This window comes from Grampus griseus (assembly GCF_964374135.1).
Source record: "Grampus griseus genome assembly, chromosome: 1".
In the NCBI taxonomy this organism is placed as follows: Eukaryota; Metazoa; Chordata; class Mammalia; order Artiodactyla; family Delphinidae; genus Grampus; species Grampus griseus.
In genome coordinates, this window is record NC_139017.1 from 57917797 (window position 1) to 57936781 (window position 18985).

The 18985-nt window shown below is 36.2% G+C and overlaps 1 protein-coding gene across 5 annotated transcripts in view; it reads right to left on the reverse strand.

Annotated features, from left to right (window-relative positions):
• COP1 (COP1 E3 ubiquitin ligase) overlaps positions 1-18985 on the reverse strand; it is a gene marked incomplete at its 3' end in the record, with an annotated part of 273496 nt that overhangs the window by 230358 nt on the left and 24153 nt on the right. For all 5 annotated transcript variants that reach the window (XM_082656826.1, XM_082656825.1, XM_082656827.1 and 2 more), the window contains exon 2: positions 5173-5232. In XM_082656826.1, the coding sequence (XP_082512952.1) occupies positions 5173-5232 (60 nt within the window). The remainder of the gene's footprint in view (positions 1-5172; positions 5233-18985) is intronic.

Consider the following 18985-nt stretch of genomic DNA (forward strand, 5'->3'; position numbering starts at 1 on the left):
TCCAATAGAACATTCTCCTCTCCCTTCTTCAGCATCCTAATCATATCCCTTGTCAGTAAGCTTACCACCATACCATCCTCTCTTAGAAGAAAAAGATAGTCTAGGACACAACCAGAAGGAACTGTCCTCAGAAACAGAAGCTCAAATGACTTTTCTGCATTGTACTTGATAATAACCATCTATACTATAAAATTTAAATGAATCAAATGACACGCCCCTGTATAAAACTGCAGTGATAACAAGATGTATCAAGTTTATTTTATAACATCTATTGCCTCACTACCACCTTGGGTAGACCCTCCCTAGTCTTGAGAAATAGTAACTGTCTTATTCTGTACTTAATCCGTGTATGTGTTTGTCAGCCCCTCTTCTGTTTGCTCATTAAAAGCAGAGATTTGTTTTACTCATCTCTGTACCCTCAATATCTAGCACAATATCCTGTTAAAGAGCTGGAACTCAATAAATTCTGAATGCATGAGAAAATAGATATAACCAAAAAAGAAACATACTTCTGCTGCCTTCTGGGTCATATAAAACACTGCGAGAAAGTCTCAATACAGTAACTCTAATTCATTCTCACTCATCTATCTCCTTGACCATCACCAGCCCAAATGCAATGTTTTGGATTCCAAAAGAAGAGTATATGCCTAAACTAGTGATCAAAATAGGTGGGCAAAAAGAGATAAGAAGGATATATATTTTGGGTCTACCTGAGAAATTTTCAATAGCTACTCACACTGCAACTCTTAAAAAAATTTATTCAGTACCACAGTGTGCTAACGGTACCTATGTCCCCTGATAAGTGTAGATCTGACCACAAAGAATGAATATTCCTCCACGGATGTATACAGTTGCTCTGTTTCTTCTATTAAGTATATACCTACCTACAAAATATAATTGATTTTTCTGTCTGTGTCAACAGGGATGAGTAGATACAGAAAACTGAATAATTAGAAAATTCTCAAAAAAGAAGGAACTATAAAAAGAAAAGAAAAAAAAATCAGTACCAGTGGTTCTATATAAGAACCAGGTACAAAAAAAGACTAATAGTAAGGTATGAGGTGATGGATTAGTCAAAAGTCCCAAAAGGCAAACTGACACCCAGGCTTGATCACAGGTATGCTGCAAGATGACAACACTGAGGGACCCTGTTAATTATAACTAGTTTCTATTGAAGCAAACAGTAAATCAGGAGCTGACGTACATGAGGTCTGAGAAGCAGAGGGCAGGGGACAAGCTGGAGGCAGCAAAGGGGAAAGAAAAAGAGCAAACCTTACCTCTATGTCATACAGAAGCCAGATTTTTAAAATTATATCATTGAGTTTCAGTTAGATTATAGCTAATAGCAGGCTCACTGCGAAGTGGGAATGATTTAAAGTGAAAGAACTTCCCGCTATAATGTCTCCAACCTGTTACTAGGAAAGACTTATCATTTTTAAGTGGGACAAGGAATAAACAGTTGATGTGGCCCAATTTGATTTAGTGTTAATAATCTGGATGGAGCCTTGAAGTGGTATTCTGCTTGGCTCCAGGTAACCAGCCAGGGTTCAACTTAGCAAACAGTTGATACAACAGGCTACTGTTAATGACTGAAGTTCCACAGGCCTCTCATGTCTCACCGTAAATAATTAAGAACTTTTGCTTTCAACAAAAGAACAAAATGTCTCACAGTTCATCAAGCCTGGCAATGGGACTGTCAGCTTCCAGGTTTATTGGTTCCTACCAATGTTATCATCCCTATCCTACCAACACCTGCTTTCTGGTAGGTATTTTAAAACACAATCACAGGGACTTCTCTGGTGGCACAGTGGTTAAGAATCTGCCTGCCAATGCAGGGGACACGGGTTCGATCCCTGGTCCGGGAAGATCCCACATGCCGCAGAGCAACTAAGCCTGTGCGCCACAACTACGGAGCATGCACTCTAGAGCCCGCGAGCCACAACTACTAAAGCCCGCACCGTAGAGCCTATGCTCCACAACAGGAGAAGCCACCACAAGTGAGAAGCCTGCGCACCACAATAAAGAGTAGCCCCCCACTCGCCACAACTAGAGAAAGCCTGCGCACAGCAACGAAGACCCAACACAGCTAAAAATAAAAAAATAAATACTTTTTTTAAAAAAACACGATCACATCAGAGTGTAACAAAGTAACTTGAATTGTAACAAAGATCTAACCTTTATTTTTATTTAAAGGTAAAAAGAAGGTATTTAAGAAACCAACGAACTAAACTCACACCATGAAGATTACAGGACTCACTGAAAAGGCCCGGCCTGTCTAGTTATAAAGTCAATTAGTAATTTATTGTACTTCACAACATACTGAAGCAAGATCATTGAACTGATTCAGCAGACTCTTAAGCTTTTTTAAATGCCACAGTGAATATGTTAGACAAGGGCAGTTAGGAAAAATGGAAACCTCACTTTACAATCTGTTTCACACTTCAACACCTTCAAATCTATGAAAGAAGAGAAGTGAAAGGGTAGGAAGACAATGGGGGTTGGGGGCCAGAGAGCAGAAGATGATGATATATTGACTGACTTGACAAAGGTAAGTTTTAGACCCAGACCTAGATTCCTGGTCCACCAACTTCAAGAACTTGCTCTTTTAGCTTTATATCAGTAGTTCTCAACTAAGGGCTACTTTGTCCTCTAAGGGATATCTGGCAATGGTTGGAGACATTTTTGGTTGTCACAACTTGGAGTAAAAGGGTTGTTACTGGGTTACTACAGAAGCCAGGGATACTGCTAAACAATCTAAAATACCAAGGACAGCTACCCACAACAAAGAATTATCTGGTCTAATATGTCAATACTACCAAGGTTGAGAAAGCCTACCATAAATCACCCAATTTTCCAGAATAATCAAAACCCAATGTCTCTAAGAGAAGTATATGATTTCCTATGGAATGCTAAGGTGCTGGATCAATTAATGGACCAAAGAGAACACTACTGCTAAACAATCAGCCTGAAAAGACCAAGCCCATACATGTGTCAAGACCCACATGACCAGAATTTCAGTAGCAATATATAGAAGAAAGTGATTCACAAATGATAATAATGTAAATGCAATATATACCAGGAAATAAAAATTATTTAAGAAGGCAAGATGGCCTTTTTTAAAAAACCAACAAAAAGATTCTGAAAGAATACACAGTCACTTCTTACCAGAGATAATCTTTGAGAAAGTAGAAAAGAAAGGCTAGGGGAAAGGAAACATTTACATTTCATATTATACCTTTCTGTACAATGAAAGTTTTTATAGCCAACAGTATACATTGTTCTTATCATTTTAATAACTTTTATTTTAATAAAGGACATAGATAATGCAAGCTAAGGAAGCTATTTTTATTCTAAAATTTCTTTCTAAATGACTGGCAGATTGGATATACCTATCAACAAAGCACTGCACTCCAGATCAAACTAAAGGACTTACAAACTGGTGACAATACTCGTCTTCACTAATGGATATCAACCTACCAGATATCATATTCAACCTCAGTATAAAACTGTGGGTCTAACTTCAACATGAATTAGAATAATAAGATATATTAGAACACAACAGAAATACTAAACAAAGAGGGTAAATAATTTAGGGAGATGACTGACTGCAAGTAGAATATACCACCTCCAATCAAATAAATAGGTAAATAAACTAAAGGAATTAAACATACACAAATTACATACCCATTAGGATGACCACTATTAAAAAAGAACAGAAAATAACAAGTGTTGGAAAGGATGTGGAAAATTTGGAACCCTGTGCACTGTTGGTGGGAATGTAAAATGGTACTGCAGGTATGAAAAACAGTATGGAGGTTCTGCAGAAGATGAAACACAGATGTACCATATGATCCAGCAATTCTGCTTCCAGGTATATACCTGAAAGAACTGAAAGCAGGATTTCAAAAAGCTATTTATACACCAATGTTCAAAGAAACATTATTAACAATAGTTAACAGCTGAAAGCAATGCAAGTGTCCATAGAGAGAAGAATGCACAAACAAAATATGATATATATGGTCATCCCTCAGTATCCACAGTGAATTGCTGTCAGGACACCCATAGATACCAAAATCCAAGGATGCTCAAGTCCCTTATATAAAATGGTGTACTATTAGCATATAACCTACTGTACATCCTACTGTATACTTTAAATCATCTCTAGGTTACTTATAATAATTAATACAATGTAAATGCTATGTAAATAGTTGCCGGTGAGCTGCAAATTCAAGTTGTGCTTTTTGGAATTTTCTGGAATTTTTTTTCAAATACTTTGGAACCGTGGTTGGTTGAACCACAGATGCTGAACCCGCAGATACAGAGGGCCAACTGTATATGCAATGGAATGTTATTCAGCCTCAAAAAGGAAGGAAATTTTGACACATGCTACAACATGGATAAAACTTGAGCACACTCTAAGTGAAATAAGCTAGTCACAAAAGACAGATATTGTTTGATTCCATTTATATGAGGTATCCAGAGTAGTCACATTCACAAAAAGTAGAATGGTGATTGACAGAGGTTGGGATAAGAGGGAAATGGCACTTGTTTAATGGGTATAGTTTCAGTTTTGCAAGATAAAAACATTCTGGAGACTGATTTGCACAACAATGTTACAATACTCAATACTACTCCACTTAAAAATGGTTAAGATGGTAAATGTTAAGTATATTTTATCACAACTGAAAATCTTTTAAAATATACAGATTAGCATGACATATAACCTAAAGACAGCACTGAGCAAAGTGTTAAAGAACACAGAACTTTTTAATCCTCTAATATCCTTTTCCAATGACCTTCCACCCTGCTTTAATGGCCCTCGCATCTATCCGCCACAAGTGAGTTAAAGGTGCTTCATGCTTCATCCTAATTACCCAGCACCCCCCAATTTCCTAAAACAGCAGTCAAAGCTCTTTAAACAATTAAGAAACCCAAAAGTTTATTATTATAGTTTCATCTATAAGGCTGATAGTAAATCTAAGTATTTCACAGAAATTATACCAGCAACCACATGTTTGCCTTGAGCTCTCAAACCTGTAAAGGTGTATCGGTCAAGGAAATATGATTCAAAATAACCAACAGTAGCTTTAAAAGCATAACTTCTCACTGGCTACATTTACACACAAGTTAAAAATTGCCAAAAGACAATGTCACTAAATTAAATCATCTTACCAAAAGCTGTGGCCACACTTCGTCATGTATGCTTCCTCAATCATATCAAAGCAGATAGGGCTAAAAACAGAATAGAAAAATAATTAATACATTTTTTTAAGTAGAGTGATTACAAATTGGAAAAAGTCAGTAACAATACCAACAAAATCATATTTCAATACATAGCTAAGTCTTCAAACTTTCTACTGATGAGATGAAATTTCTATTGAGCTGAATGAACGTTAGGGGACTGCTGGTAAAATGACTATTTGTTCAAGATGGCCCTAAGCACCATCAAGTTCTAAGATGAATTAAATGAATAATTTAACTGACTCCAATACTTTACCCTGACCATAAATTTTGATAGTATAATGCAATCACGAGTGCTTAAGTTCTACCATCTTTTTCAATCATCCCTGGTACAAAACCATCTAAATGCTCTATTTCCTATCTCAAAGAAAACGAATTTCCTGAGTGAAAAATTTAGTTCCAATCTCAATAACTCTTCTAGGTAGTGAAGATGCTAATGATAACTAATACTTAACACAAACTATGCATGTCCATTAAAACAATGACATATATTAACTCACTTAATCCTTTCAACAGCATAGGTACCTACCTATTACTAGACCCACTTTATAGGTAAGGAAATTGAGACACAGAATGTTAAAAGTCACACAGCTAGGAAGTAACACAGCCAATTTTCAAACTCAGATCCATGTTCTCAACCACTCTTCTATTCTACTTCCAGATACCATGAGATAAATATTAAGTCATACCAACTATGCCACATGTTCTGGCCAAGGAAAGGGGGTTATCAATCTCTGAGAGGGTACCGTCTACCAGAAGAATGCAAAGCCTTCTAAGAAGCAATTTCCCTTTATCCTTCCCCCTTCCTTCCTCCAAAAACTCTGATGAAGTCTCCAGAGATACAACAGCCATCTTGAGATCATGAAGACAACAAACATAAGCTAAGAAGACAGGATATGGGTTCCTTGATAACATCCTTCAGCAGTTGCATCATCCATGGATTGTCAATCTCTGGACTACACATTACATGAAAAAGTAAATCCTAACTTGCTTAAGCCAGTAATTATTGAGTTTCCTGTTACTGGTATACAAATCCAATGCTTATTGATGTCACGGGACAATTAAACTGTAAATGAAAATTTACCCACTCCCTTCAAGAAAAGTTTCCTGGGCATAAATACTATCTTAGAATGTGAGGTTATAAATAAGTTATAAAATCTCAATGTTGCACAAGCTCAGAGTTTCATCATGTATAGTGTGCTGGCTTAGACTGCACTGGTTTTGTCAGTCTTTACTCTCCCAGACTCAGAATAAAGGGAAATCTCCTAAATGTGGGGATTTGGTAATTTTTCTTTTGGAACAGAGTCCATCTTGCTCCTGCCTGATGAAGTTAAGGAAGCAGGGGTGGGGCTCCCTCCTGAGGACATGTGGATGAGCTGTGGAGGCTGCTCTGGGATCTCAGTTTGCAACTAAACGATGCTGAAGAACAGATCTGAGATAGACAAATTTTATTTCACACTGGTACAGTGGGTGCTCAAGCAGGTATCTTAACACCCAAAACCCAGAGTAGAGGCAATATTTATCCCCCACTTTAAAGACTTTATTTTTTTAGAGGAGCTTTACATTTGCAACAAAACTGAAAGGATGGTATAGAGATCTCCCCTGCCCCCACATGTGCACAGCCTCCCCTATTATCATCACTCACAAGAACAGGGCATTTTTTTTAAACAAGCATGAACCTACATTGACACATCATAATCACCCAAACTCCAAATTTTACCTTAGGGTTCATTCTTCATGTACATTCTATGGGTTTAGGCAAAAGTATAATGACATATACCCACCATTATAATATCATACATATTATTTACACTGCCCTAAAAATCCTCTATACTCTGCCTATTCGTTTCTCTCCCCTTACCCACATCCACTGATTTTTTTATTGTCTCCATAATTTTGTTTTTTTCCAGAAAGTCATATAGTTGGGACTATACAGTACATAGCCTTTTCAGATTTGCTTCTTCCACTTAGTAATATGCATTTAAGGTTCTTCCATATCTTTTCATGGCTTGATAGCTAATTTCTTTTCAGTGCTGAATAATATTCCAGTGATTGGGTATACGGTAGTTTATTTATCCATGCACCTACTGAAGGACATCTTGGTTGCTTCCAAGATCTGGCAATTATGAATAAAGCTGCTACAAGCATCTTTGTGCAGGCTTCCGTGTAGTCCTAAGTTTTCAACTCCTTTGGGTAAATACCAAGGAGTAAAATTGTTGAATCATATGCTAAGAGTAGGTTAGTTTTGTAAGAAATCAACCAAACTGTCTTCGAAGTACCTGCACCATTTTTATCCCCACTAACAAAATATGAGATTTCTGTTATTCCACATCCTCCTCAGTATTTGGTGGTGTCAGTGCTCAAGATTTAGCCATTCTGAAAGGTGTTTTAGCGATGTCTCATTGTTATTTTCATTTGCATTTCCCTGATGGCTATGATGATATGGAGCATCTCTTCACATGTTTATTTACCATCTGTATATCTTTGAGGTGACAGTCAAGGCCTTTGGTCCCTTTTTTAAATCAGGTTGCTAGCAGAAGCAAAAACAACTACAATCCTGCAACCTGTGGAACAAAAACCACAGAAACATAGACAAGATGAAAAGGCAGAGGGCTATGTACGAGATGAAGGAACAAGATAAAACCCCAGGAAAACACCTAAATGAAATGGAGATAGGCAATCTTCCAGAAAAAGAATTTAGAATAATGATAGTGAAGATGATCCAGGACCTCATTAAAAGAATAGAGGCAGAAAAAAAAAAAAAAAAGAATAGAGGCAGAGATCGAGGAGATGCAAGAAACATTTAACAAAGATCTAGAAGAATTAAAGAACAAACAAACAGAGATGAACAATACAATAACTGAAACGAAAAATACACTAAAAGGAATCAATAGCAGAATAACTGAGGCAGAAGAACGAAGAAGTGACCTGGAAGACAGAATGGTGGAATTCACTGCTGGAGTACAGAATAAAGAAAAAAGAATGAAAAGAAATGAAGACAGCCTAAGAGACCTCTGGGACAACATTAAACGCAACAACATTTGCATTATAGCGGTCCCAGAGGGAAAAGAGAGAAAGGACCTGAGAAAATATTTGAAGAGATTAGAGTCGAAAACTTCCCTAACATGGGAAAGGAAATAGCCACCCAAGTCCAGGAAGCGCAGAGAGTCCCATACAGGATAAACCCAAGAAGAAACACACCAAGACACATAGTAATCAAATTGGCAAAAATTAACGACAAAGAATAATTACTGAAAGTACCAAAGGAAAAATGACAAATAACATACAAGGGAACTCCCATAAGGTTAACAGTTGATTTCTCAGCAGAAACTCTACAAACTCGAAGGGAGTGGCATGATATACTTTAAGTGATGAAAGGGAAGACTCTACAACCAAGATTACCCTACCCAGCAAGGATCTCATTCAGATTCAATGGAGAAATCAGAAGCTTTACAGACAAGCAAAAGCAAAGAGAATTCAGCACCACCAAACCAGCTCGACAACAACTGTTAAAGGAACTTCTCTAAGTGGGAAACACAAGAGAAGAAAAGGACCTACAAAAACAAAGCCCCCAAAATTGAGGAAATGGTAATAGGAACATACATATCGATAATTACCTTAAATGTGAATGGATTAAATGCTCCAACCAAAAGACACAGGCTTGCTGAAACGGTACAAAAATAAGACCCATTATATGCTGTCTACAACAGCCCCACTTCAGACCTAGGGACACATACAGACTGAAAGTGAGAGGACGGAAAAAGATATTCCATGCAAATGGAAATCAAAAGAAAGTTAGAGTAGCAATACTCATATCAGATAAAATAGACTTTAGAATAAAGAATGTTACAAGAGAAACGGAAGGACACTACATAATGATCAAGGGATCAATACAAGAAGAAGATATAACAATTATAAATATATATGCACCCAACATAGGAGTACCTCACCACATAAGGCAACTGCTACCAGCTCTAAAAGAGGAAATCGACAGTAACAATAATAGTGGGGGACTTTAACACCTCAGTTACACCAATGAACAGATCATCTAAACAGAAAATTAATAAGGAAACACAAGCTTTAAATGACACAATAGACCTAACAGATTTAATTGATATTTATAGGACATTCCATCCAAAAACCGCAGATTACACTTTCTTCTCAAGTGCGCATGGAACATTCCCCAGGAAAATTCACATCTTGGGTCACAAATCTAGCCTCAATAAATTTAAGAAAACTGAAATCATATCAAGCATCTTTTCTGACCACAACGAAATGAGATAAGACATCAATTACAGGAAAAAAACCCATAAAAAACACAAACACATGGAGGCTAAAGAATACATTACTAAATAACCAAGAGATCACTAAAGCAATCAAAGAGGAAATCAAAAAATACCTAGAGACAAATGACAATGAAAACACGATGATCCAAAGCCTATGGGATGCAGCAAAAGCAGTTCTAAGAGGGAAGTTTATACCTATACAAACCTATCTCAAGAAACAAGAAACATCTCAAATAAACAACATAATGTTACAGCTAAAGGAACTAGACAAAGAAGAACAAACAAAACCCAAAGTTAGCAGAAGGAAAGAAATCATAAATATCAGAGCAGAAATAAATGAAAGAGAAAAAAGAAAACAATAGCAAACATCAATAAAACTAAAACCTGATTCCTTGAGAAGATTAACAAAACTCATAAACCATTAGCCAGACTCATCAAGAAAAAGAGGGAGAGGACTCAAATCAATAAAATTGTAAATGAAAAAGGAGAAGTTACAACAGACATCGCAGAAATACAAAGCATCCTAAGAGACTACTACAAGCAAATCTATGCCAATAAAACGGACCACCTGGAAGAAATGGACAAATTCTTAGAATGGTATAACCTTCCAAGACTGAACCAGGAAGAAATAGAAAATATGAACAGACCAATCACAAGTAATGAAATTGAAACTATGATTTAAAAACTTCCAACAAACAAAAGTCCAGGACCAGATGGCTTCACAGGTGAATTCTATCAAACATTTAGAGAAGAGCTAACACCGATCCTTTTCAAACTCTTCCAAAAAATTGCAGAGGAAGGAACACTCCCAAACTCATTCTATGAGGCCACTTTCACCCTGATACCAAAATCAGACAAAGGTACTATAAAAAAAGAAAATTACAGACCAATATCACTGATGAATATAGATGCAAAAATCCTCAACAAAATACTAGCAAACAGAATCCAACAACACATTAAAAGGATCATACACCATGATCAAGTGGGATTTATCCCAGAGATGCAAGCCTTCTTCAATATACACAAATCAATTAATGTGATATACCATATTAACAAACTGAAGGAAAAAACCATATAATCATCTCAATAGATGCAGAAAAAGCTTTCAACGAAATTCAACAACAATTTATGATAAAAACTCTCCAGAAAGTGGGCACAGAGGGAACCTACTTCAACATAATAAAGGCCATATACAACAAACCCACAGCAAACATCATTCTCAATGGTGAAAAACTGAAAGCATTTCCTCTAAGATCAGAAACAAGACAAGGATGTCCACTCTCACCACTATTATTCAACAGTCTTGGAAGTCCTAGCCACGGCACTCAGAGAAGAAAAAGAAATAAAAGGAATACACATTGGAAAAAAAGAAGTAAAACTGTCACTGTCTGCAGATGACATGATACTACACACAGAGAATCCTAAAGATGCCACCAGAAAACTACTAGAGCTAATCAATGAATTTGGTAAAGTTGCAGGATACAAAATTAATGCACAGAAATCTCTTGCATTCCTATACACTAATGATGAAAAATCTGAATGAGAAATTAAGGAAACACTTCCATTTACCACTGCAACAAAAAGAATAAAATACCTAGGAATAAACCTACCTAGGGAGACAAAAGACCTGTATGCAGAAAACTATAAGACACTGATGAAAGAAATTAACGATGATACCAACAGATAGAGAGACATACCATGTTCTTGGATTGGAAGAATCAATAGTGTGAAAATGACTATACTACCCAAAGCAATCTACAGATTCAATGCAATCCCTATCAAATTACTAATGGCATTTTTTACAGAACTAGAACAAAAAATCTTAAAATTTGTATGGAGACATAAAAGACCCCAAATAGCCAAAGCAGTATTGAGGGAAAAAAACGGAACTGGAGGAATCAGACTCCCTGACTTCAGCCTATATTACAAAGCTACAGTAATCAAGACAATATGGTACTGGCACAAAAACAGAAATATAGATCAATGGAACAGGATAGAAAGCCCAGAGATAAACCCATGCACATATGGTCACCTTATTTTTGACAAAGGAAGCAGAATATACAATGGAGAAAAAACAGCCTCTTCAATAAGTGGTGCTGGGAAAACTGGACAGCTACATGGAAAAGAAAGAAATTAGAACACTCCCTAACACCATACACAAAAATAAACTCCAAATAGATTAGAGAGCTAAATGTAAGACTGGGCACTATCAAACTCTTAGAGGAAAACATAGGAAGAACACTCTTTGACATAAATCACAGCAAGATCTTTTTTGATCCACCTCCTAGAGTAATGGAAATATAAACAAAAATAAACAAATGGGACCTAAGGAAACTTAAAAGCTTTTGCACAGCAAAGAAAATCATAAACAAGATGAAAAGATAACCCTCAGAATGGGAGAAAATATTTGCAAATGAATCAACGGACAAAGGATTAATCTCCAAAATATATAAACAGCTCATGCAGCTCAATATTAAAAAAACAAACAACCCAATCCAAAAATGGGCAGAAGACCTAAATAGACATTTCTCCAAAGAAGATATACAGACTGCCAACAAACACATGAAAAGCTGCTCAACATCACTAATTATTAGAGAAATGCAAATCAAAACTACAATGAGGTATCATCTCACACCAGTTAGAACGGGCATCATCAGAAAATCTACAAACAACAAATGCTGGAGAGGGTGTGGAGAAAAGGAATCCTCTTGTACTGTTGGTGAGAATGTAAATTGATACAGCCACTATGGAGAACAGTATGGAGGTTCCTTAAGGAACTAGAAATAGCATTACCATATGACCCAGCAATCCCACTACTGGGCCTATACCCAGAGAAAACCATAATTCAAAAAGGCACATGCACCCCAATGTTCACTGCAGCACTATTTACAATAGCCAGGTCATGGAAGCAACCTAAATGCCCATCGACAGATTAATGGATAAAGAAGATGTGGTACATATATACAATGGAATATTACTAAGCCATAAAAAGAAACGAAATTGGGTCATTTGTAGAGACGTGGATGGATCTAGAGAGTGTCATACAGAGTGAAGTAAGTCAGAAAGAGTAAAACAAATATTGTATATTAACACATATATGTGGTACCTAGAAAACGGTACAGACAAACCGGTTTGCAGAGCAGAAATTGAGACACAGAAGTAGAGAACAAACGTATGGACACCAAAGGGGAGAAAGTGGCAGGGGGTGGTGGTGGTGGTGTGATGAACTCGGAGATTGGGATTGACAGGTATACACTGATGTGTATAAAATGGGTGACTAATAAGAAAATAAATAAATGTTTTTTAAAAAAATTTTTAATAAATAAATCAGGTTGCTTTCTTACTGTTGAGTTTTAAGAGTTCTTTGTATATTTTAGATAAAAATCCTATATGAGATATGTCTTCTAGAAATACTTTCTCCAAATCTGTGGCTTATCTTTTCATTCTCTTGACAGTGTCTCTCACCCTAAGGAGAAATTTTTAGTTTTAAAGAAGTTTTGTTTTTTGATCCTTTCTTTCATAGATCATGCCTTTGGTGTTGTGCCTAAAAAGTCATCACCAAACTCAAGGTTATCTACATTTCCCCTGTCATTGTCTAGGAATTTAATGGCTTTGCATTTTACATTTAGGTCTGTGATACATCTTGAAGTAATTTGGTGAATAGGGATAAGGTCTGTTTTTAGATTTTTTTTTTTTTTTTTGCATGTGGATGAACAGTTGTTCCAGCACCATCTGCTAGAAAGACTATCTTTCCTACACTGTTTTGCCTCTGCTACTTTGTCAAAGATCAGTTGACTACATTTACGTGGGTCTATTTCTGGACTCTCTGTTCGTTCATATTGAACTGTCTACTCTTGCCAACACCACATTGTCGTAATAACTCCATATATTATTTTGATTTTAAAAAACTGTTCCTCTGGATGAAACTCTGTTGTCCCAATAATGGTTAATTTCTAAAACTCAGCTGTTAAGTGAACAAGAGTAAACATTCCAATTCTTCTATTACAGAAGGTCTAGATATTAATACACCAACCTTTTAAACCACTAATAAGGTATTTTTAAGATTTGGAGGAAGAGATCTTTCTGTTCCCAAAGTAAGTATGTTTGTAAGTCTGAGTAACAATACCATCACATCTGTTTTATACTGCATTAAATGAAGCTTAGAAGCAAGATGCAAAATATCTTAACAGACTGATCTCTCAGTCTAGACTTCCAACAGTGCCAACAATAAGTATTTTTAGGACTGGCCTCAGCAACCAGAATGAATCAACTGTGAATACTTATCAATACCCTCAGAAAATTCCAAAAATCTTAAAACAGTCATATACTCAACAAATTATATATTAGGTACTGACTATATACCAGACACTGTTCTAGATACCAAGGACAGAGAGGTGAATAAAACAAACAAAAGTCCCTCATGGTTCTACAATCTAGTGGAAAACACATTTAATAAATGAGACAAATAAAAATGACCTTATTCAGTAAGGCTAGATAGTGATAAATGATAAGGAAAAAATTAAGTAGGGAAGGGGGATAGGAAGTGTTGGGTTGGGTTACATAGAGTAGTCAGAGAAGCTTCAATGAGAAGTTTACATTTGAGTAAATATTTCTAAATAGCAGGAAAATGATCCACACAAAAATCTGGGGCAACCACAACCTAGCAGTAAGAGTAAGTGCAAATATCCTGAGGTCCATGTTCAAAGACTAGCAAGATGGTCAGTTTAGAGTAGAATAAGCAAGTGGGAAAATAGTAGAATAGGAAGCCAGAGAGGTAACAAGGGGTCATATCAAAGAACTTCCTTAAATCAAGTTAAGGACTTTGGCTTTTACAGTGAATAAAACAGGAATTCACTGAAGGATTTGGAATACAGGAGTGATATGATTTGACACTGATGAACTTGATCACTCTACCCTATATGTTGAAAAAAGACTTAAGGAAAGCAATTGTAGAAACAGAAGCTATTATAATAATTTGGGTGCTGGATTAAACTAAGCGGGTAGCATAGCAATAGGGTTAATCAGAATCTAAATATAATTTGAAGGTACAGCTTTGGTTTCCTATGGATTAGATGTTGGGTATGAGGGAAAAATGAATCAAAAATTTTGGCCTGAAAACAAAAAGAATTGACAATAGGTTTATTTCACATAGAGCTCTATCACCCATTAGTTTATTTAAAAAAAAACAAAGAGCAGGACATGATATAACTTGTCATATAATATGTTCCACGAATAGTAAAAATTGCATGCAGTACCTAAAAATTACTATCAGATCAGTTTCAATAAGTAGTTTTTAAGGAATGGCTTCTGAATACCATGTGAATTAAAGAGAAGAAAGTCTCCATTCTTTTCACCAAAAGCTAGCTTTTCAACCACATTAAAGGTCAAGACTGCCAATAAAAATGGAATTCAACTGAAATTAATCCTAGCTATGCTACCTACAGCTTTCTGACTTTGGACAAGTAGTTTAATCTCTCTAACCCTGTTTCCTCTTTGGTATAACTGGGATGATATTTACATCATAGAATCACTGTACTGATTAACAAAATATCTATTAAGTACTTAGTACAATTCCTGGTATACAATATTAAATAAATGGCAGAATACACAAAAAGAAAAAAAAAAAGGAAAAATCTGTAGCAATGATACAAATGTGGGAAGAGTAGAATCCACCCAAGCTAAAAACCTGAAGGAATTTTCCTATTAGAAAAAGGCACAATAAATCTTCATGACATTGGGCTTGGCAATGGTTTCTTAGATATGACCCCAAAAGCATGAGCAACAGAAGAAAAAATAGATAAATTGGACTTATTCAAAATTTAAAACTTTTGTGCATCAAAGGACATTGTCAAAAAACTCGAAAGACAACCCACATAACTGGAGAGAAAATTTGCATATCACATATCCAAGAGGGGACTTATGCCCAGAATATATGAAGAACTCATACAACTCAACAACAGAAAAATAAACAACCCAATTTAAAAACTGGGCAAAAAGCTTGAACAGATGGTCTCTGACTTACAGTGATTTGAGTTACAATTTTTTGACTTTATGGTACACATTCAATAGACACTGTACTTCAAAAACAAAAAAATTTTTTTTGAAGAAATACCTACAATAGAATAAAGGAAGAAAAGGACTAACTGATCACTCCCCTTCCCAAGAAAGGGTTGAAATATGCAGGAAATATAGAAATACAGAGGAGATCCTAACAAAACACAACTAACTCTTCCCAATTTTGTTTTTTGTTTTTGTTTTTGTTATTTTTCTTGGCCATGCTGTGCGGCAGGTGGGATCTTAGTTCCCCAACCAGGGACTGAACCCGTGACCCCTGCAGTTGGAAGCGTGAGTCCTAACCACTGGACTGCCAGGGAATTCCCAACTCCCAGCTCTTCCCAATTTTGAATAGCAAGAACATACCCGGAGTAGGTTCTGGGAAAAACTGTAAACAAACAATTTAGAACCCCTTCTACTCTGCCTATCAATAGCATTGAAGGACGATGAGCCAGAAGACCTAAGCATAAGTACAAGCATAGCAAGTATATGAATTGGCAGCCAGGTCAAACATTACACAGACACCTGAAATTTTATACAACCCCCAAAACTTTATACAGACCCCCCAAAATGTTTATGGACACCCCTCAAAACTTTTTATGGACATCTGACAAAGTAGTAGCATCAAAAAGGGGGAAGAAATCACAAATGGATTAAAGCCCCTGCTGTGACCATTCATGTCTCTTGTAGCACCATAACACAAGCGATTCTTGTAAATCAACATATAAGACAGAAAATCCAATAGAAAAAATGGGAAAGAATGTCAATTCCTAATTCACAGCAGGGGAAAACACACTGCCTTTCAAGTACGTAGAAAGATGTTCCAACTCACTAGTAATCAAAAAATGCGAATTAAAATAATAAAAATAACACTTTATCCCCATTAAGTTATTAGAAAATTAGAATATCAAGTATGTTAGGGAGGATATGGAGAAACAAGAATCTTCATGAAGAGTTACTCTAACTAGCAACTTACATTGCATATTCATATACTTATGACCCAGCAATCCCACCTTGAGATTATTTGTAAATAGGTACAGATATAAATATATACACATCCTGGAGTATATGTGTAGCATGTGTGTACGTATATGTAAATATATACGTATAGCTGTGTTTCCATTTATGTATATATATGTGTGTCTGTGCATGTGTGTGTACAGCTAAGAGAGAAACATCCACATCTGTCAACAGGGAATACCTATGACGATACTTGCAACAAACTGGATACTTCTTGTTACAGTAGGGAATTAGAGGCAGCCTTAATGCTCAAAATTACTAGGATGGAGAAATAAAATGTACCTAAATACTACAAAACATCATGCAACAGTCAAAAGGAATGAACCAAAGGTACATGGAGCACCATTGCTGGATATTTTGTCAAGTGAAAATAGAAATTAAAATAAGATCTGTGACACAATACAATTTACATAAAATTAAAATACAAAAAAATATATTTCACAGGTATACACACATTCAAAAACATATATAAATTACAATAGAATAGAAAACCAAGAGAAGAGGTCAGGAGAATAAGAAATGAAGTAAGGGGAGAAATACAATACCTTATTCAACAGAATCTAAAAATGACATCAATAATAAGCTGTACCATCACATGGAACTAAAAAAGAAACAACTCTGCTAATTAAACTATGATAATACTTTCTTATCAGTTAGGAATTTTACCCTTTTCTAAAAAGTTCTTTTAGACTTAAACAAGTTTTATCATACACCACTCTTGTGGAAAAAACACACACACACATATACTTATATATAATTAGGTTTTCAGGGACTTCCCTGGTGTCGCAGTGGTTAAGAACCTGCCTGCCAATGCAGGGAACACGGGTTCAATCCCTTGTCTAGGAAGATCCCACATGCCTCAGAGCAACTAAGCCCGTGGGCCACAACTACTGAGCCTGCGCTCTAGAGCCCGTGAGCCATAACTACTGAGCCCATGTGCCACAATCACTGAAGCCCACGCACCTAGAGCCCATGCTCTGCAACAAGAGAAGCCACCGCAATGAGAAGCCCGCGCCCCACAACGAAGAGTAGCCCCCACTCGATGCAACTAGAGAAAGCCCACGCACAGCAATGAAGATCCAACGCAACCAACCAACCAAATAAATAAATTTAAAAAAATGAAATTTAAATAATAATAATTAGGTTTTCCAACTAATTCTCATTCTTCAGGGTCTAGCTTTTCTGAATCACTTTTTGACTAAGTCACTGATATGCAGATTTTTCCACATAATATTGTCTATTACTTTGGTAAAGTATCCTTTACTGAGAGAATCCATAATAGAACTAACTAAAAGCTACTGTTCTTGGGATTGTAAGCCAAGTTTACGTTCAGCCAGCTCACCTACATTTGACTCCAGCTTTAGGAATGTTGCTAAACACTTCTAATTCACCAAATTCCAAAATCTCCTCCACCTCTCTCTCCCACATTCAAACATTTAGTTCACAGGGAATAAAACAGTAATTCACAATTGTCTGAGAGAATTTCTTCCAATCTGCTGAAATATATATTCATATTTTGAGGCAGGCATTTTCTCTGTTGACACATCTGTATGAAATGACAGCTACCTCCCACTGCCACCTAGCCAAGAAGAATTTTTCTTAATTCCATCATCTATAACATATAACCTAATTTTCAAATATGTCAAAGTAAATGAAGCAAAAATTAGAATCAAAGAAATATGACAAAGTAAAACAAAGCAAGAGGAGCCTTGGGTGGTGAATGAACAATGTGAACATGATTAGCTCATGATTAGCACTGGAGGTCAAAATTTAATTGACGCGAACTTACCCTTTTACCATACACACTTAGAAAATGGGGGAGAGGGATAAGATAAATGAAGCAACTGCTTTTAGACACTGGACACTAAGCAACACAGTACTGAGATCTCTGAGGGAAGGGGAACAAATGAAGTGAACACTATCATAGATTCAGCTTTTTGCCTTCACAGAAAGTTTCACAGGCCCAAGGAGGGAGCACACAAGCAGAGCACCACAATCTTGCTGAGTTCAGGAAGGATAAAAGGGAAAGAATTTACAGGGCAGAACCCCAGAGACGGACGAGCTACAAGAAGAAAATCCTAAAAAGTCTACATAGTGTTCTCATCAAGTTCATTGTTGAATACTAGTCACACATGCCCAAGGTAAAACTCCACAAGATCACAACATCAGAGACAAAGGATCATTTCCATGGGTTCATTAATACATGAAATACAAGTTAAGAAAAGAAGCAGTGAATCAGAAGATGTATCCAAATTAAAACACAAAGGGGAAAAAAGAAAACAGAGCATCTATGGGCTGTGGGTCAATATAAAATGAATCAAAATACATGAAGAGACAGTGGCTGACATTTTTTTAAGTAACAACAACAAAAAAAGACATTTTAC